This window comes from Neolamprologus brichardi, chromosome 23 (assembly GCF_056152115.1).
Source record: "Neolamprologus brichardi isolate AB-2024 chromosome 23, ASM5615211v1, whole genome shotgun sequence".
NCBI classification, from domain to species: domain Eukaryota; kingdom Metazoa; phylum Chordata; class Actinopteri; order Cichliformes; family Cichlidae; genus Neolamprologus; species Neolamprologus brichardi.
The window spans coordinates 22939891-22967500 of record NC_142125.1 but is presented as its reverse complement, the minus strand read 5'-3'; the positions used below and the strand labels follow the sequence as shown (position 1 = coordinate 22967500).

Below are 27610 nucleotides of genomic sequence, written 5' to 3'. Positions count from 1 at the left end.
CTGTGCAAGGATATGTACAGATAAGGACTCGCCTTTGGTGATCAGGGGGCAGTTATCGTACATGACTGACTCACTCGGTGCCTGTACTACAGGGTTACTTGTCTGCGTTTTTGGGGAACAGGACCTGAATGTCATCTGCTTTTGGACACAGTTCAGAGAATCGGGCCATCCAAAACACATAGCAGAGGATGGTTTCGATCCATCGCCCTCTGGGTTATGGGCCCAGCACGCTTCCGCTGCGCCACTCTGCTGGACAGCACCCCGGATGGGACTCGAACCTACAATCCCTGGCTTAGGAGGCCAGTGCCTTATCCATTAGGCCACCGGGGCGGATGATTGCTTGACTTCCTTTCTTTGGAGGTTGTTTCGGGGGTTTGAGTGAGAGCCATGGTTTCAAGCTGGTTTTTGTTCAAAGATGAAGCTGCATTTAAGAACATTTGAGAGACGCTTAGAACATAAATTACACTCTGTACACACTTTGGGCAACTCAGCGTCCAGAACGCTGGTAAGCCAACACGCTGTGCTTATTGCTCCACTTTATTTAGTGGCGTTTATGTTGTCTGTTGAGACTTGTGAAACCACATGAAGACCAGAGAGTACTAACGATTTGAATCACTGAATCTAGTTCCACTAAAACAGGGGGAGTAGCAGGAGCATGTGTGACGTGCTCAAACACAGCTGGATCAAATGCTTGAATTAGCTCTTCAGCATGGCATCAAGTTTGGCAAAGGCCTGATAACAAGCCATTCATTTGATTCAGGTGTGTCAGAACAAGGATGCATCTAAAAGACCAGTAGCTGTCCAGGACTGGAGTTGGAGTCCCTGTGCAAGGCTATGTACAGATAAGGACTCGCCTTTGGTGATTAGGGGGCAGTTATTGTACATGACTCACTCGGTGCCTGTACTACAGGGTTACTTGTCTGCGTTTTTGGGGAACAGGACCTGACTGTCATCTGCTTTTGGACATAGTTCAGAGAATCGGGCCATCCAAAACACATAGCAGAGGATGGTTTCGATCCATCGACCTCTGGGTTATGGGCCCAGCACGCTTCCGCTGCGCCACTCTGCTGGACAGCACCCCAGATGGGACTCGAACCCACAAACTTTGGCTTAAGAGGCCAGTGCCTTATCCATTAGGCCACCGGGGCGGATGATCGCTTGACTTCCTTTCTTTGGAGGTTGTTTCGGGGGTTCGATTGAGAGCCATGGTTTCAAGCTGGTTTTTGTTCAAAGATGAAGCTGCATTTAAGAACATTTGAGAAACGCTGAGAAAATAAATTACACTCTGTACACACTCTGGGCAACTCAGTGTCCAGAACGCTGGTAAGCCAACACGCTGTGCTTATTGCTCCACTTTATTTAGGGGCGTTTATGTGTTCTGCTGAGACTTGTGAAACCACATGAAGACCAGAGAGTACCAACGATTTGAATCACTGAATCTAGTTCCACTAAAACAGGGGGAGTAGCAGGAGCATGTGTGACGTGCTCAAACACAGCTGGATCAAATGCTTGAATTAGCTCTTCAGCATGGCATCAAGTTTGGCAAAGGCGTGATAACAAGCCATTCATTTGATTCAGGTGTGTCAGAACAAGGATGCATCTAAAAGACCAGTAGCTGTCCAGGACTGGAGTTGGAGTCCCTGTGCAAGGCTATGTACAGATAAGGACTCGCCTTTGGTGATTAGGGGGCAGTTATTGTACATGACTCAGTCGGTGCCTGTACTACAGGGTTACTTGTCTGCGTTTTTGGGGAACAGGACCTGACTGTCATCTGCTTTTGGACATAGTTCAGAGAATCGGGCCATCCAAAACACATAGCAGAGGATGGTTTCGATCCATCGACCTCTGGGTTATGGGCCCAGCACGCTTCCGCTGCGCCACTCTGCTGGACAGCACCCCAGATGGGACTCGAACCCACAAACCTTGGCTTAAGAGGCCAGTGCCTTATCCATTAGGCCACCGGGGCGGATGATCGCTAGACTTCCTTTCTTTGGAGGTTGTTTCGGGGGTTCGAGTGAGAGCCATGGTTTCAAGCTGGTTTTTGTTCAAAGATGAAGCTGCATTTAAGAACATTTGAGAAACGCTGAGAAAATAAATTACACTCTGTACACACTCTGGGCAACTCAGTGTCCAGAACGCTGGTAAGCCAACACGCTGTGCTTATTGCTCCACTTTATTTAGGGGCGTTTATGTGTTCTGCTGAGACTTGTGAAACCACATGAAGACCAGAGAGTACCAACGATTTGAATCACTGAATCTAGTTCCACTAAAACAGGGGGAGTAGCAGGAGCATGTGTGACGTGCTCAAACACAGCTGGATCAAATGCTTGAATTAGCTCTTCAGCATGGCATCAAGTTTGGCAAAGGCCTGATAACAAGCCATTCATTTGATTCAGGTGTGTCAGAACAAGGATGCATCTAAAAGCTAAAAAAAAAAACAGTAGCTCTCCAGGACTGGAGTTGGAGTCCCTGTGCAAGGATATGTACAGATAAGGACTCGCCTTTGGTGATCAGGGGGCAGTTATCGTACATGACTGACTCACTCGGTGCCTGTACTACAGGGTTACTTGTCTGCGTTTTTGGGGAACAGGACCTGAATGTCATCTGCTTTTGGACACAGTTCAGAGAATCGGGCCATCCAAAACACATAGCAGAGGATGGTTTCGATCCATCGCCCTCTGGGTTATGGGCCCAGCACGCTTCCGCTGCGCCACTCTGCTGGACAGCACCCCAGATGGGACTCGAACCTACAATCCCTGGCTTAGGAGGCCAGTGCCTTATCCATTAGGCCACCGGGGCGGATGATCGCTAGACTTCCTTTCTTTGGAGGTTGTTTCGGGGGTTCGAGTGAGAGCCATGGTTTCAAGCTGGTTTTTGTTCAAAGATGAAGCTGCATTTAAGAACATTTGAGAGACGCTTAGAACATAAATTACACTCTGTACACACTTTGGGCAACTCAGCGTCCAGAACGCTGGTAAGCCAACACGCTGTGCTTATTGCTCCACTTTATTTAGTGGCGTTTATGTTGTCTGTTGAGACTTGTGAAACCACATGAAGACCAGAGAGTACCAACGATTTGAATCACTGAATCTAGTTCCACTAAAACAGGGGGAGTAGCAGGAGCATGTGTGACGTGCTCAAACACAGCTGGATCAAATGCTTGAATTAGCTCTTCAGCATGGCATTAAGTTTGGCAAAGGCCTGATAACAAGCCATTCATTTGATTCAGGTGTGTCAGAACAAGGATGCATCTAAAAGCTAAAAAAAAAAACAGTAGCTCTCCAGGACTGGAGATGGAGTCCCTGTGCAAGGCTATGTACAGATAAGGATTCGCCTTTGGTGATTAGGGGGCAGTTATCGTACATGACTCACTCACTCGGTGCCTGTACTACAGGGTTACTTGTCTGCGTTTTTGGGGAACAGGACCTGACTGTCATCTGCTTTTGGACACAGTTCAGAGAATCGGGCCATCCAAAACACATAGCAGAGGATGGTTTCGATCCATCGACCTCTGGGTTATGGGCCCAGCACGCTTCCGCTGCGCCACTCTGCTGGACAATACCCCATATGGGACTCGAACCCACAATCCCTGGCTTAGGAAGACATTGCCTTATCCATTAGGCCACCGGGGCCTAATGCTATCTAGTGCAATCTACTGCTATCACACTAGATAGCAGTAGATTGGTAACTAACCTGTAATAAATTAGAATAGTTTTACACTAATGATTTGGAATAAAATACCACCTCAGAGTCAGCTTCTGGAACCTTTCCACACCTTACCACCCACATTAAGCTAGTATTATGTGAGAAGTCTGTCAAATCGAGGCCAAAGACATATTTCAATCGAACTGCATTGCTGTTGAGCTATGTTGAGATTTTAACCTTTTCATATTCTCGTTCTCACATATACTCATTCTAGACAACAGGTAGTAGGGGAGACCGGGGATAGTTGTAACGTGGGTCAGTTGTAACACTTCCAATTTCTCCAATCAGGGCTAAGTTTCAAATGATGTGACTCATCCTGTGCATGCCCAATTCAGTTTCGCTATCACATGTGAAAAATCAGCACATTTTGTCAAACACAGACAATTTAACATGAAAAAAAGTAATTTGTACGCCAAAAAGTACGTTTTTCTACTTTATTTCAATTTCTCATAGCATTATCTGCTTTGCAGTTAAACTCATCAAACTTAAATTATGTTATTTGTATGTCTATGGGGATATATTCTGTGTAGGTCTTTAGTGCTAATGTTTTAGCCGTTGGCTGTAATGTTAGCTAGTTCATGGCTATAGGAGTCTGGGTCAGTTGTAACAGCAACAGTCTGGGTTAGTTGTAACAATAATGCAGATGTTACTACTTACCACACTATTACTTTAACTTATATTAAACAAGTTGGGGCAACGACATCAGCAGAGAGAGGTTCACTGGTCGCTTTTGTATATGCGGTTTATGCCATTGGCAACACAATTCCTCCACTGTTTGTGTTCCCACACATACATTATGCAGACCACTGTGTCAGAGATGGACCAGTACGAAGTACTGGTAGTGGAAATAAATCAGGATGGGTGCAAGAAACAGATTTTATCATCTTTCTGAAGCACTTTGCAAACCACACCAAGGTAAGCCATGATAAAAAGTAATGGAATTGCGATGCTGGTGAGCAACTACATTTTTTCAGCTTCATTGTTATGTTCAAAATTGGTGCAAGAGTTGTAGGTTATAATGCCCACTGAGCCAATGAGGCCAAACTCAATGAAGACCAACCAAAATTAATGAAATATTCAGTTGCAGAAAATTCCATAATTTGTCTTTTTTGGGGGGTTGGAATATGTTCAAAAGCTATATTTCTGCATTCTGTCACACACACACATAGCTACATAAATGGCTCTAAGTGCATTCATGTGTTGAATAAACACAGATTACATGGTAATGTTTTGTTAGTACCCTTATTTCATTGTGTTACATTTCACCCCAGGATATGTTACAACTAACCCAGACTATGGGGTTAATTGTAACATTTCACTCTTTGTGTTTGAGACCATACCATGCAATGGGTAATTGTGCTGCAGAGAAAATAGCTGCACTATTTAATAGCCGAGACATGTAAATACTTTGCATTACATTTTGAATCCACTACCTTAAAAGAGCTCCAATTTACAGACAGAAATGTCAAAAATGTTAAAACTATCCCCGGTCTCCCCTACTTATGAGTGAAGTGTGAACAAGTGTTTCACTTGTTAACAGTGAAGAACAAACTGCTGATTTAGGCTATTATTATAATTATAAACACATGAGGTCACACACTTAAACTCTTCCAACAGGCACAAACACATAGAATTTGGGGAAGGAGCAGGTTTTGTTTCTTTAAGGTGGGCTTTGTTGTTCAGCCAGTGAAGCTGTCCCTGCTGCCAGTGCAAACTATACTTCTCTTTTACAATGAAAACACACATAAAATTTATGTTGTCTCTGCAAAAAATGTTCTTGGAGATTTCTTGTCTACTTTAACAAACCGAATTTCTTTACATTGTATTTCAACCACAAATTGAGATTTAATTATCAGATTATTTTATCCCAGTCACCAATTTAAAATATTTATTACGTTTCAAAAGAAAATATATATACTCCCGCTCTTCAATATAACAGGGGGACTACATCCTAACAAATGTATAATTAAGACGTAGCTACTTTCCAGCTTTTTTAAGATGATCTCTTAGCGATCAAGTTTTCTCTAAACCATCAGCTGCAGATGTTCCACAGCTGTTTGAAGGCCTACCTTTAACTGTGCCGTACAGCCCCTCCTGTTGCAGCCCTCTGAGTTGACGTTACAGATGCATCTGGGCTTACCGCCACATTCAACCATGCACATCTGCTCCCCGGAGCCGTACCTGGACGGGCTTTTTGGTGATTTTGGCGAAAACATGCTGGAGTCTTTGCGGCCGAGTCCGGTTGATCTCGTCCAGTCAGTCGGAGGGCAAAAGTCCACAGCGGACAGACGACGTCATTTTTCACGCGCTCGCGTGTGGACTAAAGTGGCGTTTGATCGGAGGCAGTTCATCAAGACGAGACCGGGGGCAAAGTCTTAGATCACATGACTGAGTGGGGCAGAAAGTGTAGAGAAAGGCGCAAATAAAGCATCTAAACTTCCTTTAGTGCGCACTTTTATCTGTTAGTCAGAGAAAAAAAAAAGTCTGATATTGATATATTTATAGAAATTAAGTTTTATTCAAGTTCAAATGACTCCAGATAAATAAAGACAAACCACCTGCCTTTTGCTGCCTGTAACAGGAGTAAAGTTTTCAAAATAAAAGCTTATTTTTATGCTAATACTGCTAATACAAACATCACGCTTGGGAACAGCTACAAAAGACTTTATTCAGTTTTTACATGTGTGTATGTGCGAATACTCCAGTGTCAAAGAGCACACTGTATATTATGCAACAGCAGTCCATGTGTGTGTGAATGGGGGCATCAAAGCGAACCAATTATTACTGTAATAATTAAAATAAATCATGGCACATTACAACAGAAAATCCTGTTTTCATGCATTAAAAATATCTTATTTTTCCACACATTTCCTTTTGTATTGTTATAATTTCAATGGATGGGACAGCATAGCAAACCAGAAGGCACCCAGCGAGGACACCAAGACAGGCTTCAGGGCTGTTCCTTTTTTCATCCTTCGGCTTAAAATTGTTCATCTAACAGAGTAAATCCAAGTTTTATTGGATCAAAAACACTGCAAATCTGTTTTTTCTTCCCTTCACAATTAAGCTGGCAGATAAACAGGAAATGAAGACAAAAGAAGGCCATTCCTTTCTTTTTATGGAATTAAAAAACAAAAAAACAAACAAAACAAAACAATTTTTAATCTGCATACAAGATTAAATGTACAGACATTTTTTTTGTTGCAGTGCAGATCTGTACACCAACACAGAGGCAGGGGAGTTGGAAGCAACAGGAACAACCGGAGACCTCAGCGCTGTCGATCCCAGCGCCAGATGGAGGCGTCATCGCACACCGCTATCAAAATGCTGCTGTCGCGGCTGAAGCTGGTTTGCCGGATGGCTGATGTGCATTTGGGGAGGGTCAGCGTGGTGCACCTGAAGAGGAGCAGAGATAGTTGGGGGGGGGGAATTGTAAAAACAAACAAACAAACAAAACAAAAAAATACAGAGAAACTTTTGTCAGTGTCAACTGCAAAAATTATGAAACAATTGAAATAAAAATGTTTATTTTGTAACCTGTGAATATTTGTTGTTTAAAAATCAGTGTTCTGGCCATTACTGGTGCAAAATCACAACAAAAAGAGTCATAATTTCATTAAATGTGCCAGGTAAAAAAAGACACAGGAAGACATCACAGCAGCTTTCTATGGGTCATTGGTGCTCAGAGAAGTGTGACAATGCTGCAATAATTGATCGTGAAGACGGCACCACTTAGCAGTTTTAAGTTTTAACCTCTGAGCTGCACTAAACTGCCATTTTTCCACTATTTTGTCACTTCAGACAGTGTTGCTTTTAACCGGGCATCATTCCTGCACATTCCTGGTTCAGACAATTCCTTTTCAAAATGCATGAGGAAGGAAATTTAATGCCTTTTCAAAAGAACTTGGAAAAAAAGTGTTAATGAAGCCTGTAAATATTTAGGTGCAGTAGTGTTCCCAACCTGGGAGGGAAAGCACCAGTGTTATAACCTTAAACTACAACTATTGTTGCAGTCACTTGTAAGGAAATCTGTGTAACTGATGGAGGAGAAGCCTTTCTGTATGCTCCAGGAAGAAATGGTATTACTAAAAATCGTGGAAATAACTGACGCTACTGTAAACCACATACTTCCAAGCTTAAATACGAAGTGTTACAGTTAACCAAAGCCCCGCGCTCCAGCTCTTCAGTGTTTGATGCTTTCAATTTTTCCAAAGATTCAAGTCATCATATTGGCTTTCTCATGGGTTTACCACTACGTGGAACATGAAACAGCCAGACGGCGGCAGTAATACCCTTGAAACTGCACTTACTGCAAGTTGGAGGTCTCAAAACATTTCCAGACACGGTGAGATTAGATGATACAACTGGGGTCTAATGGTAGGTGGTCTTTGCTTAAATATACTCCACAGTCACTTCTCAGAGACTTTAGAATACTTTTTAGATTAAAATGGCTCTACATGGTTGAGATTTCTGTCCTACCACCAGACCTCCTGACAACGGTACTGATTCCAAACCTTAAAAGGATATGATGAGCCATATGAACAACAAACATGGAACAGTGCTGATGGTAGTTCCTCAGGGCTCCCGATGAGCTATACCAAACTTCTAGTAGCACCAAAATAAGGACTACAAATATGAAGATTCCCAAACCTCAGGGCCCTGTGTTATTTTCTTCTAACAGCTAATGTGAGCTAAACTAAGGGTGTAGCTGATCAAATACAACAACCTGTTTAAGTTTATGACGGTTTACTGTGATATTTTGATGCTAAAAGCAGGGCAAAGAGCAGTGGAAATACAGGACAACTATAACATGCCTGTTGTCTGTTTTTTTTTTTTAACTTACTTGGCTTTGTGTGGATCTTCTACTTCAAGGTCCCACACGTAAAGCTTCCCCACCTGATTCCCCAGAGCCAGCATCTGTGTATCAGCATCACAGCAGAGGTCAGTAAGAGCACCAAGACACAACAAGAGAACAAACGAACAACTCTCAGCATCCAGTGTTTCCTAAAGATTTAGCTTCCGTTTCTCCTCTGCAAGAGTTTTTATTTCTTAAGAACTAAATATCAGTGATAATCAACTACTTAAAACCTGCCAGTGACCTCCAACTCCAGGTTAGACTGCAGCTGACAGCTAGAAACTTGCTGGACAAGTGGCTAATTGATATTAAAGAGAACAATGACAGCAACCTGGCCAACCAGAAAGACAGGACGACTGGAAACACTGGGTTAGCGTTGACTGACCTTTCAAGTAAATCAATTAAATGATGTAATTCTTTCCAACAGATGAAAAATAAAACTGTATTTGAGACAAAACATTTGATTATTCTGTTTTTGTCCTTTAATCAGTACAAATGAGAATGAAGATATAAAACCTGATCATACACAAAATAAATAAAGGTAAGATAGCTGACCTTCTGCCAGAAGTCCATGGAGAAGCGCATGTACCAAATGTCACACTGGCTGTAGTCAAAGCGTCCCAGAATCGTCACATTTGACTCATTTGGTTTAATGTGATCAATGTCATCCTCCATCTTCCCGGGTTTCCAGCACACAATGGCGTTTTCACAAGACTGGAATGACAACACAAACTCAGTTGTACATTTTGTTGTTTCATTAAAACTTTAAGGCGCTGAATAAGACGCAGCGGATTATAAGGCGCATTAAGCAAAACAAAACAGTCAAATAAGTCAGACTTTACTCAACTCATTCTTCTTGCTTCCTCCACTTCTGTACCATTGATTCATTAATGCTGAATTCTCTTGCAGCTGCTCTGTTCCCATGTTGTTGCAGTATATTAATGACTAACCTCGTATTGTGGATGGTTTATCTCAGTTGTTCTCCTGACTGAAGTTTGGTCCGTTTACAGCATCCTGCCATGCGATTGCATTTGTCCCTAACCATCGGGAACCCTCACGTTAACGTTTATCGAGTGGAAAAGTGTTAGCGTTCATCCTCCAGCTTCGCTGTGTTTGTTATGCTAATATAGCTGTGTTGCTAGTAGCACATCATTATACCCCAGCTAGTCCAACTTTAGTAACCCTACAAACGTCACTGCTGTTTAGTTTTCTGTTGGAAGTGATAGCAGAGCTGTACGTTTTAATTTTTTCAGAAATCTCTCAGTCAGAACATGCTATATCATGTTTAGGTGGAAACTAGCGAGCTAACTTCCTGCTAACTTCTAACTCCATTAAATTTAATCAATTCTGTTTTCATGGACGCCTAGATGTTAAACTTAAGTGTTACAACTGGTAAAGCAGCAATGCTGATCATTTTATTAAAGATGAACTCTCAGTGATGCCGCAGTGCTCGTTTGACTTTGGGACCTGAATCAGAGTTTTGGACCCAGATTACTCCAAGTCCCCTAGATACAATAGCCATAATGCTCCGACAATCCATCAAGCAGTGCGGCTTTGTTGTTTACCAAAGTCATACTGAAACATTTTTTGAGCATTTTTGAGCGCCGTATACCACATAAGTTCGAGGTCAGTAAGCACAACCATAATTCATCCATAAGGCACACTGGATTATAAGGCACACTGTCAATTTTTGAGAAAATTAAAGGATTTTAAGTGCACCTTATAGTGCGGAAAATACGGTAACTTAAAAAAACCCTTTTGGGTAGCATTAAAGGATTTCCTTTCACTTGCCTTAGAAAGAATAAGATCACCAAGCCACCGCACACAGTCCACATAGTTTCTATGAATGTCACGTGTTGAGAAGTCGGGGAAGTGGATTTTCTGTGAGACAAATGCCCTAAAAAAAAAAAACAACCAAAAAACCAAAACAAAACAAAACATAAAAAATATAATGCCATGTATGTAAATCCACAGATATGAAAACAGACCACAGAAAAAGCTTCTGGACGTCTCACCTGTTTGTCTTTGAGGGGTTGTACTCATAAGACGCGCGAATGGCTTTCTGCATTCTCTCCGAATTGATCCTCCATAGTTTTAGCGAGTGGTCCATCCCACATGACATAATCTTTTCACCTAGGAGATCAAAATCCTACAAAACAGGAAATGGATAATAGGAGAATGTGAACTGTCAGTACAGACAGAATTTAATCACATTCACCTAAAACATCTGTTTTGTCACCATTTCAGAAAATTAGCAGACAACTATGATTTAATATTGTGTAAGTTAAGTAACAGAATAAGGTGGGATGGTCTTAATAGACAGATAAACCTGACAACGACACAGCCCAGAGGAACACCACCGACAACTGGGCAAGCTTGTGATCTGAAATTTTTGAAACTGCAATTTTAACCATTAAAAGAAACTCATTCCCACCCCCCAAAAATCAAAAACAAAAACTGAAATGACCACACTTTGTATTCAGCTTTTTCTGTAGAATCAACCTCACACGTGGATATACTGCTGTGAGGCTGAAAATCTAATGCCAGTAAAAATAGTCAATACCAGATGGATAATTTCTGTTTACTTTCAATCAGATTGAAAATAAACTGACATATTTCACTAGTCACTTCGGAGAAGTAGAACATGAACAAGTCTGTGGTGTCAGCTGTCAAGGAAAAGCTGTTTTCCCCCCTAAATAACCCAACACAGATGTACTGCCTTTATTGAGTCTGGTCTAATGGTGCCAACATGTGCAGTCATCCCCTCAAGACCGATTCAGAATCTTTTTTTCCCTGTTGCACAATAGTCACTGTTATGTCCCAGATAAATTTTCCCACATATACTGTAATACTCACAGCACTCAGAACTTCATCCCGATGACCCTCGACGCCTCCGAAAATGGCCACTAAAGTGTCCGTCTGTATGTTCCACAGCCGAAGAGCGTGATCTGAAAATAAGAGATGACTTTAAGAAAAAGTCTGATTGTTGTTTTACAGCCGGTCAGTGAAAGAGATGCTCACAGCTTCTTCTTCTTTTTTTTTTTTTACTTTTTTCCTCTATATTTACATTTTTTACATAGTTTGAGCTATGCATTTATATTATATTGCATTCAATACTTTAAGGGTAGAATTATATTTTATTTTGTTAATGAATTTCTTCTTTGAGAAGTTTACAACTTTATTTGAACACAGTCTTAGTTTTTCTACGTGATAAGCGTTGGTTTGTCTGATTAATCATGTTAAATAATTATATTGATTTATTTTATTTTTAACTTTCCATAGGGGTCATAATATTTTGTTATATGTGCTGACTGACAGTCTCCCATGGCTGGTGTTTAATCTTGATCGTGTATTTGACAGACTCTGGGAACTCATGCGTATCAACTCTCTTCATCAAAGTTTCTTCCAAGACATGACTTTTATATAACCTAAAATAAAACAGCAGTTTTATTTCACAGATTACAATTCATTTATCACATAAAGCATAAAAACTCACACCACCTTTGCACTTCCCAGCAGCTATAATCACACAGGGTGTTAAAAAAAAAAAAAAAATCCACCTGATTAAAGAAAAGATTAAACTTTGCTGCCGTTCACATGACCTTCAGTGACAGATCCAAACCCCGCTGTCTGATTTATCTCAGATTAAGGAACCACCTGACAGTCCCGTGGAAATAAAACTCTATCCCCACTACACTCGAGTCTGAGGTGACCTGTTTTTTCTCTTTAGATGGAAGCAACAAATCACAGTTGAGAGGGGTTTTACTGCCGGGATGATTTTTAGTGTTGAGTGAGGGTCAATAAAGCCATTAAAAAAAAAATAAAAATTTTTTTTTATAAATGCATTGCTGCTGTTGTATTAACCTCACAGTGAAATATATGACAAACTGCTGGTCTTTCTGCCCTCTCTGCGACACAGCTTAGCTCTTTTTTTTTCCTCCAAGGAGCGGGAAAAAAATAATAATCAGCAAATCTCTGCTAAATAAGGAAACACAAGGTTATTGGCGTAACTCTAGGTGATGCAGTCCGGCTTATGTGTGCATAATGAGCCGGGAAGAACCCTTGAACTGCACGCAGAAGAGCTCAAAGGTGCTTTATAATCACTGTTTACCTTTGCTGACAGAGAGGAGCAGATTGGGATCCCTCGGATGAAACTTCAGCTCGTTGATGGCGTTCCCGTGACCTACATAATGCTGGAAAAGAAGGGAAAAAAATGACTTAATTCACACTGTGCAATTAAACAACTTGGGGCAGATGAAGTGAAATTCGGAATAGTTATTATCATTCCTCTGCGCCATTAAATGCAAGTCTTTCCAAAAATAAAAAATGGTAAATAAAGCTCTACTGTTATAAGTTGCTTCCTGAAAATGCTTCATAATCAAATAAAACTATTTTCTGTGCACTGAAAGTGATACAGATTATTTTAAGCTTGCAGTAACACTACAGCTGTTTGAAAACGCATCGTTTTCTCTCTGTTTTGGCATCCCGTCCACACTGAGACAGTGTTTTCCTCAAGGGAAGCGTTTTGAAAACGCTCTTGAAAATGCAGCATTTTCAAAACGGAGCTGTCCCTTCGCAGTGTGGACACTTTAAAACGCAGACTTTCTAAAACGATGATGCATTTTAGTCATGTGATGCAGTCATGTGACCAATTAAACAAAGATAGCAGAGGCCATTATACAGTTGTTTTGATTGCTCTCAAGTTTGACAGCTCTAAAAAAGATTAATATCAGTTTGTACATGCTCCAGATAGCTTTTCTTCAAATTATTTAATTTTCACTCGCTTTGCACATGCGCAGGACTGGAACGTAAGCGTTTTGGGCCGTTTCAATGTGGACGCTCAACTCTGTGAAAACGACCGAAAACGCTAGTGTGGACGCGGAGCGTTTTCAAATCTATCCGGGCTAGTGTGGACGTAACCCAAGGAACTGGCCTCCCAGTCCATTGTTCCTTCAGTGGGCTGGTTTCAGTCATTGTGAAAAGGTACTGTTTATAAGATTGGGGAAACCTGCAGTCAGCTTAGACTGAAGAAGTCATTTGGATGAGTGACGAAACATTTCTCCACAAAACGTTACGTCCAGATGAACAGAATCAAGTTTTGGAGATTTACTTACCTGGATGATTGAGCATGCATCAAGACATCCATTCATATACAATAAATTAAAAAGCCACCCTGCAGTACTAACTACAAGATCCATAAAGGTTTTTTACTGATTTTCACATTTGGTTTGACCATGACCTGATTTTCACCATAATTAAATCAGCTCGAGCTGTTATTAGTATCTACCATCACACAAAATTTCAAAACGATATCTTGAAAACTGGACTCTGCTAAAAGACAGAAGTGATGGAGCAGTCGGGTGAAGACTGACACGCTACCTTGATGCACTGCATCGTGATGTGGTTGATCACCCGGATGATGCCACGGGATCCGGCCACAGCCAGCAGGGGGTGACTCGTGTTGGTGTCATAGGTCCAGGCGCACGTGTAGAAGTTCTCGTCTGCCTTTGCAAAGTCAAGGAAACCTGAACAGAATCTACACTTACCTTTCTTTAACAGACTCAGATGTCCCGCTGTCAGCTGCACAGTCACTAAAACTTCAGCACAAACAAGCATCTCTTCTTCTCTGTACCCCCTGAACTCTTTTCCGTTCACACTGTATATTTTCTGCTCTCAGCTGCAGAGCTTTTATGGAGTTCAAATACCTTTCAGATGGCTAGGTAATGTAAAAATATCAGATATCTTAATCCTCGCTGTTAGCCTTCAGCTCAGGTGTCGAGGCATTAAACCCGTCTAGACTGCCCTTCTGTCATCTAAGCAATAAAGAAGTATTTAAAAGCCAAACAGTGGGACTTTTGTGTGTTAGGAAAACTGACAAATGAGAGCAAAGAAGGATTGAGGAAGTAGGTGAAAGGATACGTCTGCATCAACGTAGGACTGCAGGAGTCTGATTTCTCCTTGAGAGTGGCATTCATACAGAGTTACCTGGATAAGCACAGATGTGAGAGGTGGACAAGTTCACTAATAATCAGTGTTTAAAAGACATTTTTAAGTTCCTTTCATTGAGAAACTATAAATGGATAAAGAAGTCATTGCAAATCCACAGGGTCATTGGAGCTTGTTGTTATACACTGGTAAATCTCATGCTTTTATTGTCTTTGTGAGCATTTTACAGTGAGCTGCATGCTTTGAAAACTCCTAACAATATATTGGACAAACACCAGTAAACAGATCAGGACTTTCCCACCTCTGGTAATATGCTGACCCACTACAGAAATAAGCAATTTAAACCAAATTTTAAATAACTGATCATTTATTTACCCTGTTACTCCCAACTGTAGCAAACACCAGCGGGTCTCCCTCCTTGCTGTGCCAGTTAAACTGGACTCCAAACAATGGCTGGCCATGGTCCTCCTGAGACAAATACAGATGTTGTTAATAGCCACTTGCGCTCCTACAAAAAAAATCCTGTATGTATGAGTGCGCATTAAACCAGATGGATGTACTAAGAAGCAAGTTAAACAAAACAAGGCTTTGTTCTGGCTAGATGACACTTCAATCAATTTAGTTCAGTTTGATTTGTGTAGCACCAAATCACAACAGAAATCTCTTCTTTATATTATAAGGTAAAGACACCACAATAACATGGAGAAAACCCCAACAATCAGGCAACTCCCTATGAAGAAGCATTTGGGGACAGTGGGAAGGAAAAACTCAATTTTAAGAGGAAGAAAAAGGCTCAGGTAGGGGCGGGAATCTGTTGCCACTGGTTCGAAGTGAGGGGAAAAATAAAGGACAAAGAGACACTGCCAGAGATTAACAATAACTAATGATTAATTGCAGACTGGTTTATAAAACATTAAGAGACCAAAGATATGCTCAATGCATCATGGGAATCCCCCAGCAGCCTAGACCTTTTGCAGTGTAACAAAGGGAGGAATCAGGGTCACCTATAAGCTTTGGCTGAATATTATTGACGATATTCTGTAAATAATTCAAATTTCCCATCTGTGTTCTTCCACTTTGAGCTGCTGCCTTTAGTGATTGCCACACCACAGCGGATCATCTGCCTTCCTGGCATCCTCGTCTGACACAACAACCCACTGCATGTCCTCCTTCACTTCCTCCCCCAGTTCCATCTTCATCGTCCTTAGTCCAATATATCCAGTCTTTCCTCTGCATGTGTCCAAACCATCTCAGCATTGTCTCTCCAACCTTGTCTGTAAATCGGTGTCCCTCTGATGCATTACCTTCTAATTGTATCCCTTCTGGTAACTGCCAATGAAACTCTTAACATCTTTAACTCTGCATCTTGTCTTTATGTCAGCACCACTGTTTCCAAACCAGAGATCATAGCAGGTCTCCATTATAAACTTGTAAACTTCCCCTTTCACTTTTGCTGCCATCTTTCTGTCACAAATCAACCCTGACACTTGTCTCTACCAACTACACGCTGGCTGCACTCTCTTTTTGACCTCTTTTGCACACCGTCTGCTGCTTTCAGTGGGTTGATCCACGATATTTAAACTCCTTCGCCTTCACGATATCTACTCCTTGGATACTCACCTGTCACTCATTCACACGTGAATTCTGTCTTGCCTGCCTAGCAGTTTAAATCAGACCAGGCAGCAGATTAGGACCGACCTATTAATGCCTTTTCTGAATCGACAGCTAAGAACATTCAAATACCTGACTGACTATGTATTGTTTTTTGTACTGCAGGCAGTTAGCAGGACATTTGCTGGCTCATTTCACAGTAAACCCCTCTAGGTTCTGCACACTGTCTGGTGTGCTGGACGTACTCACCCTCAGGCTGTTGACACATTTAAAAGAATATCTGCACTTCTTGGACTTCCACTTGCCCTTGCCCCAGCTCTTTCTGCCGGGGGCATTGGCGGTGTTGGTGGGTGTGTCTGGGCGTTCTGCATTGGTGCCACTCTCAACGCTGACGGCATCGTCCTGCAACCAGCAGCAACACAAACAAACGTGTTATTTAATGCAAAATCATCTTCTAAAGATGCGCATTGAAGCCAGAACATGAGCACTCATAAACAAAGTGTGCCTGATGTGCTGAATACATTGTAAACACGTTTCTTGCCTTGCTATTTGTTTAACACTGCACTTTTTATAGCACAAAAAACCCAAAAACAATCAAAAGCGTATCACTTCCAAACTATTGGGTCATTTTAAACACAATGAAGGAGGAGACAAGTAAAGACGGCTGTGGTTGGCCCAGGCTGCTACAAAAACATTCCTCATTAATCAGTTCATAAAGCGCTATAACATTTTTCTCAAAATCAAAGCTTAACTCAAGACCATTCTTGAGCAACCCATCCGAAAAACACTACCTTTTGGTCAGTATTTAGTTTATTATTTATCTGCTTGATGCTTTTTGCCAAGGCTAGCCCAGGTTTACACGTGAATAACTCCAGTCTGAGCACAAAGAAAACACGTGTGCGCTAACATGGAAGGTGGAACACGTGCGGGAAAATTTATTTGGAGACACTAAAATAGTCCACAGTGAATAACTATATCTGATAGCTCCAGCTGTTTGAATCCAGCCGGTGTGAATAAACAAAGATGCTAGCTAAAGCCTTTAGCACATCTGCTACTTTAGCACAATGCTAACTGATCAGAAGCGCTACACGGCTCATCTGCGGCCCAACATCAAACACAGTTTAAACGCTTACGTTCTCGTCTCCTGACAAGTCGGGGTTGCTGTTCTCATCGCTGCTCAGCTTTTGCTTTTTCGCCGGTATTTCTTTTCCCGCTTGAGAAGGGGACTCGGACATGTTCTTATTTTCCCTCATTTTGGAATTAACCCCGCCCCTTCCGCTCCTACGCCCACGAGCATGCCGGAAACTGAATATTCAGCCAATCACAAATCGCAGCTCGACTGCACAAATACCGGTTATTTTCCAGTTAAAGCCGTGCAGGCGTATTATTTATATTTTTAGCTTCGTGCCACTATTTATATATTTTTATAATAATTTCTTTATCCTTTACTTCCGGACTTCTGTCATTTTAAACGCTCTTGAGCAATAGTTCTCCAGCTTTCTGAAAATCTTTCAAAGTGTTTCTTTGACCATTGCTGCTTTTTCATTCACATTCAGTTTACACATTCAGATTCAACTGCACAAGCTGAGGACAAAGTTACAACAGTGAGTGCCTACAGACGTCTGTAAAACACGGTGGAGGCTCTATCAAGGTTTGGGCTGCATTTCAGTAAGTGGTGTTCAAGATCTCTTCAAATGATGAATTAAGAACTCAGAAAAGTACCATCAGATTTTGATCCACCATGCAATTACATCTGGAAAGCATCTGATTGGTAACAGCTTAATTTTTCGGCATGGCAATGATCCCGAACACACTGCCAATGCAGTAAAAAATTCCTGAATAAAAACACATGGAGCCCAGACCTCAACAGCAGTGTGGGATCATGTTGACAGAGAACAGAACAAAAGGCAGAAACATCCAAAGAAGAGCTTTGAATGTCCGTCAAGAAGTCTGGAGAACTATTCCTCAAGATATACACATCACTGCATCTATTTCATTTATTTTCCTAGAAAAAATATGGAGACGTCCAAGACCTTTGCATAATAATGTAAATAACATTTGCTTATAAACGTTCTATATATACGCTAACAAAAAAAAAATCAATAATAATAATAATTATAATCATACAGGATGACATTTCATTAAACCAAAGAAAACCATCCACAGTTATATATGAATTTAATTATAAAAGAACTCTAAAACATCACATCCAAGTACACAAAAATTTTTTTCTTTTACAGTCCAACATGTGTCATGCTGTGGCACTGAAGTGGCCTACAGCATCATTTCTGCATCCTCTAAAGAAGCCTCGCTCATCTCCTCAGACAGGTCTTCATCCTCCTCCCCCTGGTCCTCTGTCTCCTCCTCAGCTGCCCTCTTTAAGCCTCTTTGCTTTGAGAGGGCCACGGCATAGCGGATGTTGTACATGTTGAAGTCGCAGCTACACAAACAAAGCACACATTCAGATCTGTTAAGCTGTATCTGGGCAAAGGCACAACGTTTCAGAGGATCTGTAACTTACAGCTTGGAGAGGTCGTCGAAGTGCCTCTGGATGCTCTTCTGCAGCGCCTGCAGCGTGGGCAGGATGGCTCCAGACCTGCATGCCAAAGCAGATGCATTGAAAAATTTGTTGCTGTCATCTTCTGTTCACTTACAGTCATGCTGAACTGAATCTGTGATGTGAATGAGAGCCTGAGGACACACCTGTTCTTCAGTTTCTGTCCGTGCAGCATGAGCAGGTTCTGGGCCCAGGTCATATAGAACTGCAAGTGGCCCGACTTCTCCAAACATGTGGCGATGAAACCCAGCAGCTTCTCGACATAAATGTCAGGAAGAGAGCCGCAAACCACCGGGACTAGGCCAGAAGGACGCACAACTCACATCACTCGGGGGTTTCCAAGTGAAAAAGGGAACTCAAAATGTTAAATAAGGTGAAATTCACTCACTCTGCTCATGTGGGACCTTCTCCAACACTTCCTGCTTGAGGGCTTTTTCGTTGAGTCTGAACGCCAGAACTATGGCCGACGCCCACTCCTGAAGGCGCAGCTGCTTGCGTATGCTGGCTGGTGTCACGTCTAGGTCCAGGTCGTACGGGTCGAAAACCAGTGACCCGTCAAGGGAGTAGACCAGCAGGCCCTCAGTGGTGGTGGCCGCCCAACTGCGACCTGAGGAGGAGAACAACTTGACTAACCGGCCGACAAAGCTCGTCTGTAACGGGACGCATGCTTTTCATACATGCTTCATAAACGTGTCTGCTGGTGTCCAGGGAAGTTTGCTGCACGAGATTCAAACACCGTAATGGGAGCAGAAAACAACATGAAAAACTGCTGTGATGAAGGACAACATCAACATCATGAAGGACAACATCAGTGTTGTCTTCCATCATCCAGTGTTCACAGGATAACATTTTGAAACCATGCTCCAAGCTGTAATTCTGTCACCTACCAGTAGGGGAGAACCGCAGCGAGCTCACTCTGATCTCAGGTTTGAAATGACGAGAACTCATGTCACCTTTAAGGATGAGCAGACACAAGAATCTGTGAGTGTCGATTCAAAAACATCAGTGAATAAGAAAAGTGAAGACTTTTTTGTAAAAGGCCTCATGATCCTTACAAAATACAATTACTTAATTACATGAAGGGCTGCCAAAATTATATCATAAACTCAAGATCAACTCAAGGTCAAAATCAGAGAAAATGTCAAATTTTTCATCACCTAAATGAATCAAAATACATTAAAATCCTCACTTCTAAAGTTTATCTATTTTAAATTCAGGCGGTTTCAGTCCGATCACAGCGATAACCACTTCTGACCACTGCACCTTGTAGCAAACACACAACTTCCACACTTATAATAACTGGTCTGAGCCTTCGTGTGAGGGTTGTACCTCTCCTGACTCCAGGGAGGCTGACGCTGACTCCGTCTCCGTCCCCGGCTCCTTCATCCACCAGAGCCAGACTCCCGAACTCTGTCATCTTCCTCCTGTCCAGGAACTCCTGAAGGTGAAGCAGGACAACAGGATAAGTGAAACCTGTCATAATTAAAACCTCTCCAAGGACTAAAGATGCACATTTTCACGATGAAAAGTCCGATCCATCCAGGTTTAGTCATCTAACATATGCTTTTAAAAAAATGCCTTAAATTCCTATTTTGGGTTCGCCTCGTCTCCTTAAAAAAAAAAAAACAAAACAAAACAACCTCAACCATAGATCTGTTTTTTCAGGACAGTCGATGCTATTAAATGTGTATGCTGCAGTCATGTGACATGGAAATAAACTAGCTGAGCAGACTGTGAGGTCGCACCTCCATAGCGTCGAAGGACAGGTTGCAGGAGATTTCAAACTTCTTTATGAGCATCTGCTCCTTGATGTTGTAGATGCAGACAAACTTGGCCTGACCTCCAGCCAAAACAGACTCCCCGTCCGCAGAGTAACACAGTGATGTAAACGACCTTAACGAGAGCCAGAAGAAAAAAAAGTCACATTAAACAAGATGATTTGAACCAGTGGAATCAAACCTGAGGCTCCAATCCCATCCACTCACTTGCCCTTGGCGGACTGCTTGGCTGTGATTTTATCCGTCTCCTTGCGGCCTGTCTGCAGGTCGTGTCGTCCAGCAACGGAGCCATTTTGTGTGGCCGTGTGCGGGTTCCAGAAAGAGATCTCACCGTTCAGAGTGGCCACAGCCAACTCCTGACCGTCAGGGCGGTACGTCACTGCCAAGCCTGAGGAACAAAAGACATTTAAATTAAAAATTTAAAAAAAACCAAACAAACAAACAAAAAAAAAACACAGTGAGGGAAGCAGAATTTTACATAGACATATACAACAAACAAAAGCACAGGAAGAACTTGCCCTGAAGGGCTATGCTGAAACTTGATGTTTTATGCTGATGTCAGCACTAACAATAAAAATCCAGTACAGTGTATAAATGTTTTTCTGTTACTGTGAAGTCACATGATGTTGTAGAGCTCAGCCAAAGAAAGTGCTGATGTCCCAAAATGACTCTTATTTTATAATCCAAAGGAAACTATAAAGCCTTTAAATCAATTCGTGTGACCATGAACTTTGACCTTGAAACATTACATAGTAAAATGGTTTATTTTATCATCTTTACCTATATAATCGGAGCAAAACTGGCTAAAATTGTTGGCTTCTATAAGCTGCAAAAAGTTTAAGATAAACTTAAAGATATATTCATGTTTTGTAATTTTACAAAACTTCATGGGGTCATTGTGACATTGTAGGCGTCGTATTGAAAAAACAAAAAGTGTTGTACAGCTCTCTCTATCCCCTTTCATATGATATATCACTTGATAACTTTTATTTAAATTTTTTTCAACACCGACTTTGCTAACAATGAAGGTCAAGGCCAAATGCATAGCAAACCTAGGTAGTCAAGGCCTAGTATATTTTTGGGAAGTTTGAAGACGATCCATAAAAAGTTGTTACTGATTTTCAGTTTGGTGTGAACTTGACTTGGACGCAGTTTTCACCCAAATGAAATAAACTTGAGCTGTTTCTGGTATCTACCGTCACACAAAGGTTGAACATGATATCTTAAAAACTGTGGACGCTAGACTGCTAACAAACACACAAACATTACAAAAGAAACAAAACCAACTTAAAAGCAACTTGAATCTTTCAAACTGCCCCCCCCCCCCCTTTAGTGGCAGCATAAAAAAAACAAAAAAAACAACAACAAAAAAAACCACCCAAATCACAAGACGATCACTGATGGCTTCACGAAGGATCTGAATTTACCATCAGATGTGAGGGGGAGCGTTTCCTTGGTCTGCCAGCTGTCCAGCATGTCCCACAGCCGAACGGTTCGGTCCCACGAGCAGCTGGCCAGGACGGACTGAACCGGACTGAAACAGAGGCAGCTCACCGGACCCTCGTGACCCGCCAGGACCTGTCCGGTCGCAGGAAGGAAGTGTTAATCTGAGGGATCCTGGCAGCTTCAATCAAGTTAGTCTGTCTCATAAGGAAGGATGAAAAAGCGTAATTAAAAAGAAGCATGATGCCTACCTCTAGCAGCCTGCCTGTCTGCATGGACCAGAGGAAGATCTCAAAGGAATCCTGAGCTCCTGCGCTCACCAGCTCCCCACTGGCATCTACTGCAAGGGAGGAGAACTGCGCAGGCCGAGGCGACGTAAAAGTCCTGAAGTTTCGGTATCTGCCAAAAAAACCCCAAAACAACATTACAGGAATACATTCTCAACCATCTTTTAAAAGAATACACCCCGTCCTTGCCGCCAGCGCCCACCTGTGCAGGTCGAAGGCTCGGACCGTCCCGTCCAGAGAAGCGCTGACGATGACGAAGCCGCTGGAGGTGAAGGTGACGTTAGTGACGCTGCTGGTGTGTTCGGTAAATGTGACAAAACAGAGGCCGGTGTTGGTGTTCCACACTTTCACCTGCAGGAATTTATTAACACAGTGTGGAGTCAGAGACGAGACCTTGAGTCTTCATTTATCTGGTATTGAACTAATGATTGGATTCAGGTGTGTTAACCCAGGGTGATATCTAAAACCTGCAGGACACCGGCCCTTGAGGCCTGGAGTTTCCCACCCCTGTTCTCCTGTCTCAGCATGGACACATGAAGTTAAAGGCTTCAGTCTGAGACTCACTTTGCTGTCGTCCCCTCCCGTCACGATGTACTGTCCGTCTGGAGAGTAAGCCAGCGACGCCATGTTGTTGAAGTGTCCCTGCTGCTTGAACACGTACGACTCACTCTGCCACTCCCACACCAGCAGCTGGCCCATCCCTGAAATAATCGATGTGTTTACCTTTTTGAGTTGCAAAAAAGTGTGTAACACCAGTAAGCTAACGCGCACACACACACACACACACACACACGTAAAAAGAAACAAATTCTTACGCGAGCATCCAAAGCTGATCCAGTCTCCGGAGCTGTTTATAGCCACCGAGGCAATCCTCTGGTCTGAAATACTGCAGGGAGACACAACAACACGGTTAGGTGAGAAAACACATCTGTCCTGTAACTTTTTAAACCAAACCGCAGCTTTTCTCTCACCTCAGGGAGTGAATGAGGTTAAACTCTGGAAGTTCGTGCAGGTGGAATATCCCAGAGGCGAAGCCTGTGACCAGGATGTGGTTCGGTTTGTGGTACGCAGCAGCAGTCAAGTTGTTAAAATCCCCTTCTTTGTTGAAAAAGTGTCTGAACATGGAAACAAAAGGCTGTTTTTAGATCTCACTAAAATCCTAAAGCCAGCATTGTCTTCTATTAATGTTACAGAGCTGGATATTCATAATAAATAAAGCCAGTGCTTAAAATAGTGAGGTAAGCATGCAAAACTAACCCCTCTGAGCAAAAAGCTCAAGAATCAGCAAGTTCTTACAAACCAAACAGAGCTAGAATGTGTTTTCCAGCCCTGAAAATTTCACATGGATTCTTCCTGTAATTATGTAGTTATGAAAGCTCATAAATGTTTCAAACAAATCAGACAAAAACAGAAAACTCTGATCCATCCCTGTGAAAATGAAGGGCCGGTAACTGAAAATATTCACAATATGAAGGTAAAAGTTTGTATGACATCATTAAATATACTGAAGTTGTTAGCACCCCAAAAAAAATCCTTTGATTTAACTGATTAAACTAATAAATAAAAATAAATATGTAAACTTTATCACTTATAAAATCAGAATTGCAATTAGAGACAAATCAGGAAAAGAATCGGGAAATTGGAGGCGTCTTACTTGCTCATCATCTTGTATCGAACATTCTTCTTCTTCTTCTCTCTCTCTTTGGCGGTTTCAACTTTCCCTCTGATCACCTCTCCCTCCTCTCCCTCCACCTTGTCCCTCTCCTCGCCCTCCTCTTCTTCCTCTTCCTCCCCTTGTCTCGGGAGCTTGGGTTTGTCCTGGCTCTTCTTCAGAATGAGGCCGTCCAGCTCAGTGTCGCTCTCCCACACACACAGCGTCCCGTCCTGGCTCACTGTGTACAGCTGAGTAAACATGCACACGAGGGATGAACACACAGAACCACACCTACAAACACATATATGTATATATGTAGATTAGCAGAAGTAAACCTACATCTAAGCTGTCCTTTTCGAAGAAACAGCCTACGATGATGTCCTTGTGTCCACCCAGGGAGTAGTAGATCAGGTTGGCCCAGCGCTCTGCACCGAACACCCACGTTGACATGTCTTTGCTGCCCACCACAAAACACCTGGAAGAAAAACGCCACAATCACAATGTATTCCTGTCCAATTACAGGCTTCTTCTGCACTTTCATGTTTGACAAACTCACTTGGAGTCGTCTGTCCAGTCGATGCAGGTGGTTTCATCGTAGGGACCGTAGTAGCTCTTGTCTAAGACGAAGGCGTTAAACTCTCGCTTCTTCCCAGGAGCGTGGTACATCAGAGCCACATTTTCCTTTGTTACAATGAACTTCCTACAAATTAAAAATGCAGCAAACAGTTGTCAGAATAATTTTTGTTCTTTCCAGATAATGATTTTACAGCACACGTCTTTAATGACTTTAAAAAAAACATAAGAAGTGGATGCACAGGTTTGAATTTATTTGGGATTTTCTTTAATCCACAGAGACCTCCACTCATGTTTGGTTAAATGTCCCTGAGTAAGCCGCACCTTGATCAGACACGTTTGGAGCCTTCAACAATCCAGTGGTATAACCTGGCACAGACCCGGCTTTTAAGTGTAGTCCACAAATTTCCAAAAGGGTGGAGGTCGGGGTTTTGGGAAAGCCATTCCAGAAGTTTAATATTTGTTTTATTATTAAAAAAAATAGCTTAATCTCACAATCTCACATCTTAAGCTCACATTCACTCCTACAAACATACCTGTTATCATCGTGGCCAAGCTCAATTTCTATCTGGTCTGACCATAAAACGTTTTGACTTGTCCATGTGAGCATCTGCAAATTTCAGTCGTGCTTAAAGGTGTCAATTTTGGAGTATGGGCTTCTCTCTTGGTCGACACCGTCTCAGTCAATGGTGATGTAAATCTGACTTCACCTTGGAAAGACTTGAGCCTTGGTGGTTCCTGAACATCCTAACCAATTTCCTCTCATCTGAGGGTCACAGTTTGGGTCTGCTTCCTATTAAAAGGCCTTGTCAAGTTAAAAGATATTGCTGAACCTTCAGCACCACTTATTAAAAGATTCCAGTGGGTGAATATATACATTACAGCCTGTATCTATATGCTTGAACCTGTGGGAATTACATCCATATCTTCCGCTTATCCTTTTAAGGCAAGGTGCACCCTGGACAGGTCGCCAGTCTGTTGCAGGGCTAACACATAGAGACAGACAACCATTCACACTTGCATTCACACCTATTGGCAATTAGGTGTATATATACCAGGTTAGACCTACCAATTAACCTAACCACACTAACTGCATGTCTTTGGACTGTGGGAAGAAGCTGGAGTACCCAGAATGAACCCACGCAAACATAGGGGGAACATACAAACTCCACACAGAAACACCCCGGCCTGATGGTGGAAGTGAACTCAGGATTTCTTGCTGTGAGGCAACAGTGCTAACCACCGTGCATGTGAATTACAGAAAATCCAAAATAAATTTAAACTTGCGCACCCAGTTCTTGCTTTTTTTGAAGTCATTAAAGACGTGTGCTGTACAATCATTCCACTCTGGACGAAGATCAGTTTAAAGAAATCATTAAAATCCTGAAATTACCATCACATTCACGCCTATGATGAGTGGATGTAAACGTCCGACTACAACTGCCATATAAACTCTGCTGAGCTGTGTCTTACTAACACCAAGAAGAAGTAGTGCAAAATGCGTCGCACAGTTTGAACGTCCTTACCTTCCATCAGGTGAGAAGCGGATGCTGCTCACAGGTTTGTGAAAGTGGAAATGATGAAGGATGGCTCTGGTGATGAGACTGACCAGCACCGCTGCACCATCTGTTTGACACAAACATGATCAGACACGCTTGGATTTTGTTCTTGTCCGAGTCCTGAAGAAGACCTTAACTGTAAAAATTTTGTACCTTCATCCACAACAATCGCCAGGCTCCCATCAGGAGAGAGACCCACACAGGTTACATTCTTTGTCGTGGAGAACGGCAACGTCTCAGACGTGTTGCTGCAGGGCAGAGAGTAAAAACACATCAGTCTTATTTTCATTATTTTTTTTAAAATAAGGTGACTTTAAAGGTTACTTATTATGCTTTTTCTTACTTTATGACATATATGTAATGTTTATGTGTGCAAATGTAGACAAAGTTTCAAATAAGAAGGCAAATGTGAAAATAATCCTACCAATAGCACAAACTTTACATGGAGCCCCTCTGCAGGCTTCCAGAAGTTGGCCAATTAGAGGAAAGAATCATGCAAAGCTACTTCAGTGTAGATTTATCATGACAAATACAACTTTTAGATGCAACTGAATGGAAAATATAATTTATTTTTCATTATCCTACACCACCTGCACACTGAAACCTATACTGCAGCACAATCAGTTGTATTTTAATGTGGACACCATGAAAAAAAATGTCCGAATACTTTTAAGTGACCACAAAAAACAGTGCATGCAACTCTTCTCTTTGCAGGTCCAATAATATCTAGACGCTGGACACTGCATCCAGATGTTGTAGGACAGGACTTTACAGATAACCCTTTCCTGTACATGTCCTATACCACTGTTTGTCTTACTTCTTCAGGTCGAAGACAGAGATTCTGTTCCCAACTGGACTGATAACAGCGTTGCCATCTCTGGTGAAGTTCAAATTTCCTTGGCGATAGACTGCGCCGAGCAAATTGGAAAACTACAAAATAAAAGAAAAGTGATTTTACTTTTGATCATCAGCCAAGTGTATGCAGATCCTGTCAAAACGTGGGAATTCAACACATTCAGAGGCAGATTCATTAAACTGTATTAAAACACAGACACACGCACAACTAAACCGATATTTTGTTATTATATACACAAGCCGAAATAATTATGAATGATAAACAATTGAAAGCAAAAACAGTTGAATGTTTACAGCACTTGCAACATCGAAAAACTTATTAAATCTAACACTTTTTAAATGGAGTTTGGTCTGACACGCATTCTCGCTACCAAAGCAACGCGACTTTAGCAAAGTCGCTAACTGCAGCGCACTTACCCTATAAGCAAACTTCATTTTACTAAATATTCATTAACTTCGGCACATTAATATTCCCTTTTTAACTCTTTATAAATCCCAGGACTATGAACGTGAGACCAACATGCTTCTTCTTCCTCCACACATGTGTTGCGTTTTGTTGACAGTCGACACATCCGGTTTGAGTTGACTTGGAAAACTGCACGGCGCCCTCTGGTGACAAGGAGGTTAAAGTACAAGGTTGTAACATAAAAAAGGGGTTTGACTACATGCATAGCTACCCCCTTCATAACATGTGTATCCACCTGTATAGGCCAGACCTTTTTTTAGAACTCATAAATCTGGATGGTGACAAATAATGTTGGACTGTTGTTGTAGATGTTGTAGATGA

The 27610-nt window shown here is 41.9% G+C and overlaps 3 protein-coding genes and 9 non-coding genes across 12 annotated transcripts in view; all 12 read right to left on the bottom strand.

Annotated features, from left to right (window-relative positions):
* atp7b (ATPase copper transporting beta) overlaps positions 1 to 6013 on the bottom strand; it is a 47052-nt gene extending 41039 nt beyond the window's left edge. The window contains exon 1 of the mRNA XM_035908628.2: positions 5775 to 6013. Within this exon, the coding sequence (XP_035764521.2) occupies positions 5775 to 5921 (147 nt within the window). The 5' untranslated portion in view covers positions 5922 to 6013. The remainder of the gene's footprint in view (positions 1 to 5774) is intronic.
* trnam-cau (transfer RNA methionine (anticodon CAU)) lies at positions 180 to 251 on the bottom strand. Its single transcript has one exon. It is a non-coding gene; the product is annotated as a tRNA-Met (tRNA).
* trnar-ccu (transfer RNA arginine (anticodon CCU)) lies at positions 258 to 330 on the bottom strand. The gene has a single exon. It is a non-coding gene; the product is annotated as a tRNA-Arg (tRNA).
* On the bottom strand, positions 998 to 1069 carry trnam-cau (transfer RNA methionine (anticodon CAU)). The gene has a single exon. It is a non-coding gene; the product is annotated as a tRNA-Met (tRNA).
* On the bottom strand, positions 1076 to 1148 carry trnak-cuu (transfer RNA lysine (anticodon CUU)). Its single transcript has one exon. It is a non-coding gene; the product is annotated as a tRNA-Lys (tRNA).
* Positions 1816 to 1887, bottom strand: trnam-cau (transfer RNA methionine (anticodon CAU)). The gene has a single exon. It is a non-coding gene; the product is annotated as a tRNA-Met (tRNA).
* On the bottom strand, positions 1894 to 1966 carry trnak-cuu (transfer RNA lysine (anticodon CUU)). The gene has a single exon. It is a non-coding gene; the product is annotated as a tRNA-Lys (tRNA).
* On the bottom strand, positions 2649 to 2720 carry trnam-cau (transfer RNA methionine (anticodon CAU)). The gene has a single exon. It is a non-coding gene; the product is annotated as a tRNA-Met (tRNA).
* On the bottom strand, positions 2727 to 2799 carry trnar-ccu (transfer RNA arginine (anticodon CCU)). The gene has a single exon. It is a non-coding gene; the product is annotated as a tRNA-Arg (tRNA).
* On the bottom strand, positions 3482 to 3553 carry trnam-cau (transfer RNA methionine (anticodon CAU)). The gene has a single exon. It is a non-coding gene; the product is annotated as a tRNA-Met (tRNA).
* Positions 6014 to 6203: 190 nt separating the features above from the next.
* Positions 6204 to 17395, bottom strand: eed (embryonic ectoderm development). Its single transcript, XM_006792889.3, has 12 exons — positions 17251 to 17395; positions 16367 to 16519; positions 14882 to 14974; positions 14480 to 14545; positions 13940 to 14065; positions 12672 to 12753; positions 11417 to 11508; positions 10576 to 10709; positions 10352 to 10457; positions 9116 to 9274; positions 8549 to 8622; positions 6204 to 7101 (listed from the first exon to the last, which is right to left on the bottom strand). Exons 1-12 carry the CDS (start codon positions 17368 to 17370, stop codon positions 6975 to 6977), a joined length of 1332 nt encoding a protein of 443 aa, XP_006792952.1. The 5' UTR covers positions 17371 to 17395; the 3' UTR covers positions 6204 to 6974.
* Positions 17396 to 18278: 883 nt separating this feature from the next.
* Positions 18279 to 27383, bottom strand: pwp2h (PWP2 small subunit processome component). The gene is made up of 21 exons (XM_006792890.3): positions 27241 to 27383; positions 26786 to 26898; positions 26122 to 26216; positions 25936 to 26035; positions 24393 to 24536; positions 24176 to 24311; positions 23837 to 24084; positions 23154 to 23297; positions 22998 to 23068; positions 22747 to 22883; positions 22385 to 22533; positions 22147 to 22294; positions 21880 to 22030; positions 20660 to 20840; positions 20420 to 20567; positions 20004 to 20112; positions 19562 to 19627; positions 19063 to 19281; positions 18821 to 18971; positions 18639 to 18713; positions 18279 to 18557 (listed from the first exon to the last, which is right to left on the bottom strand). Exons 1-21 carry the CDS (start codon positions 27256 to 27258, stop codon positions 18392 to 18394), a joined length of 2769 nt encoding a protein of 922 aa, XP_006792953.1. The 5' UTR covers positions 27259 to 27383; the 3' UTR covers positions 18279 to 18391.
* Between the last annotated feature and the right edge of the window lie 227 nt (positions 27384 to 27610).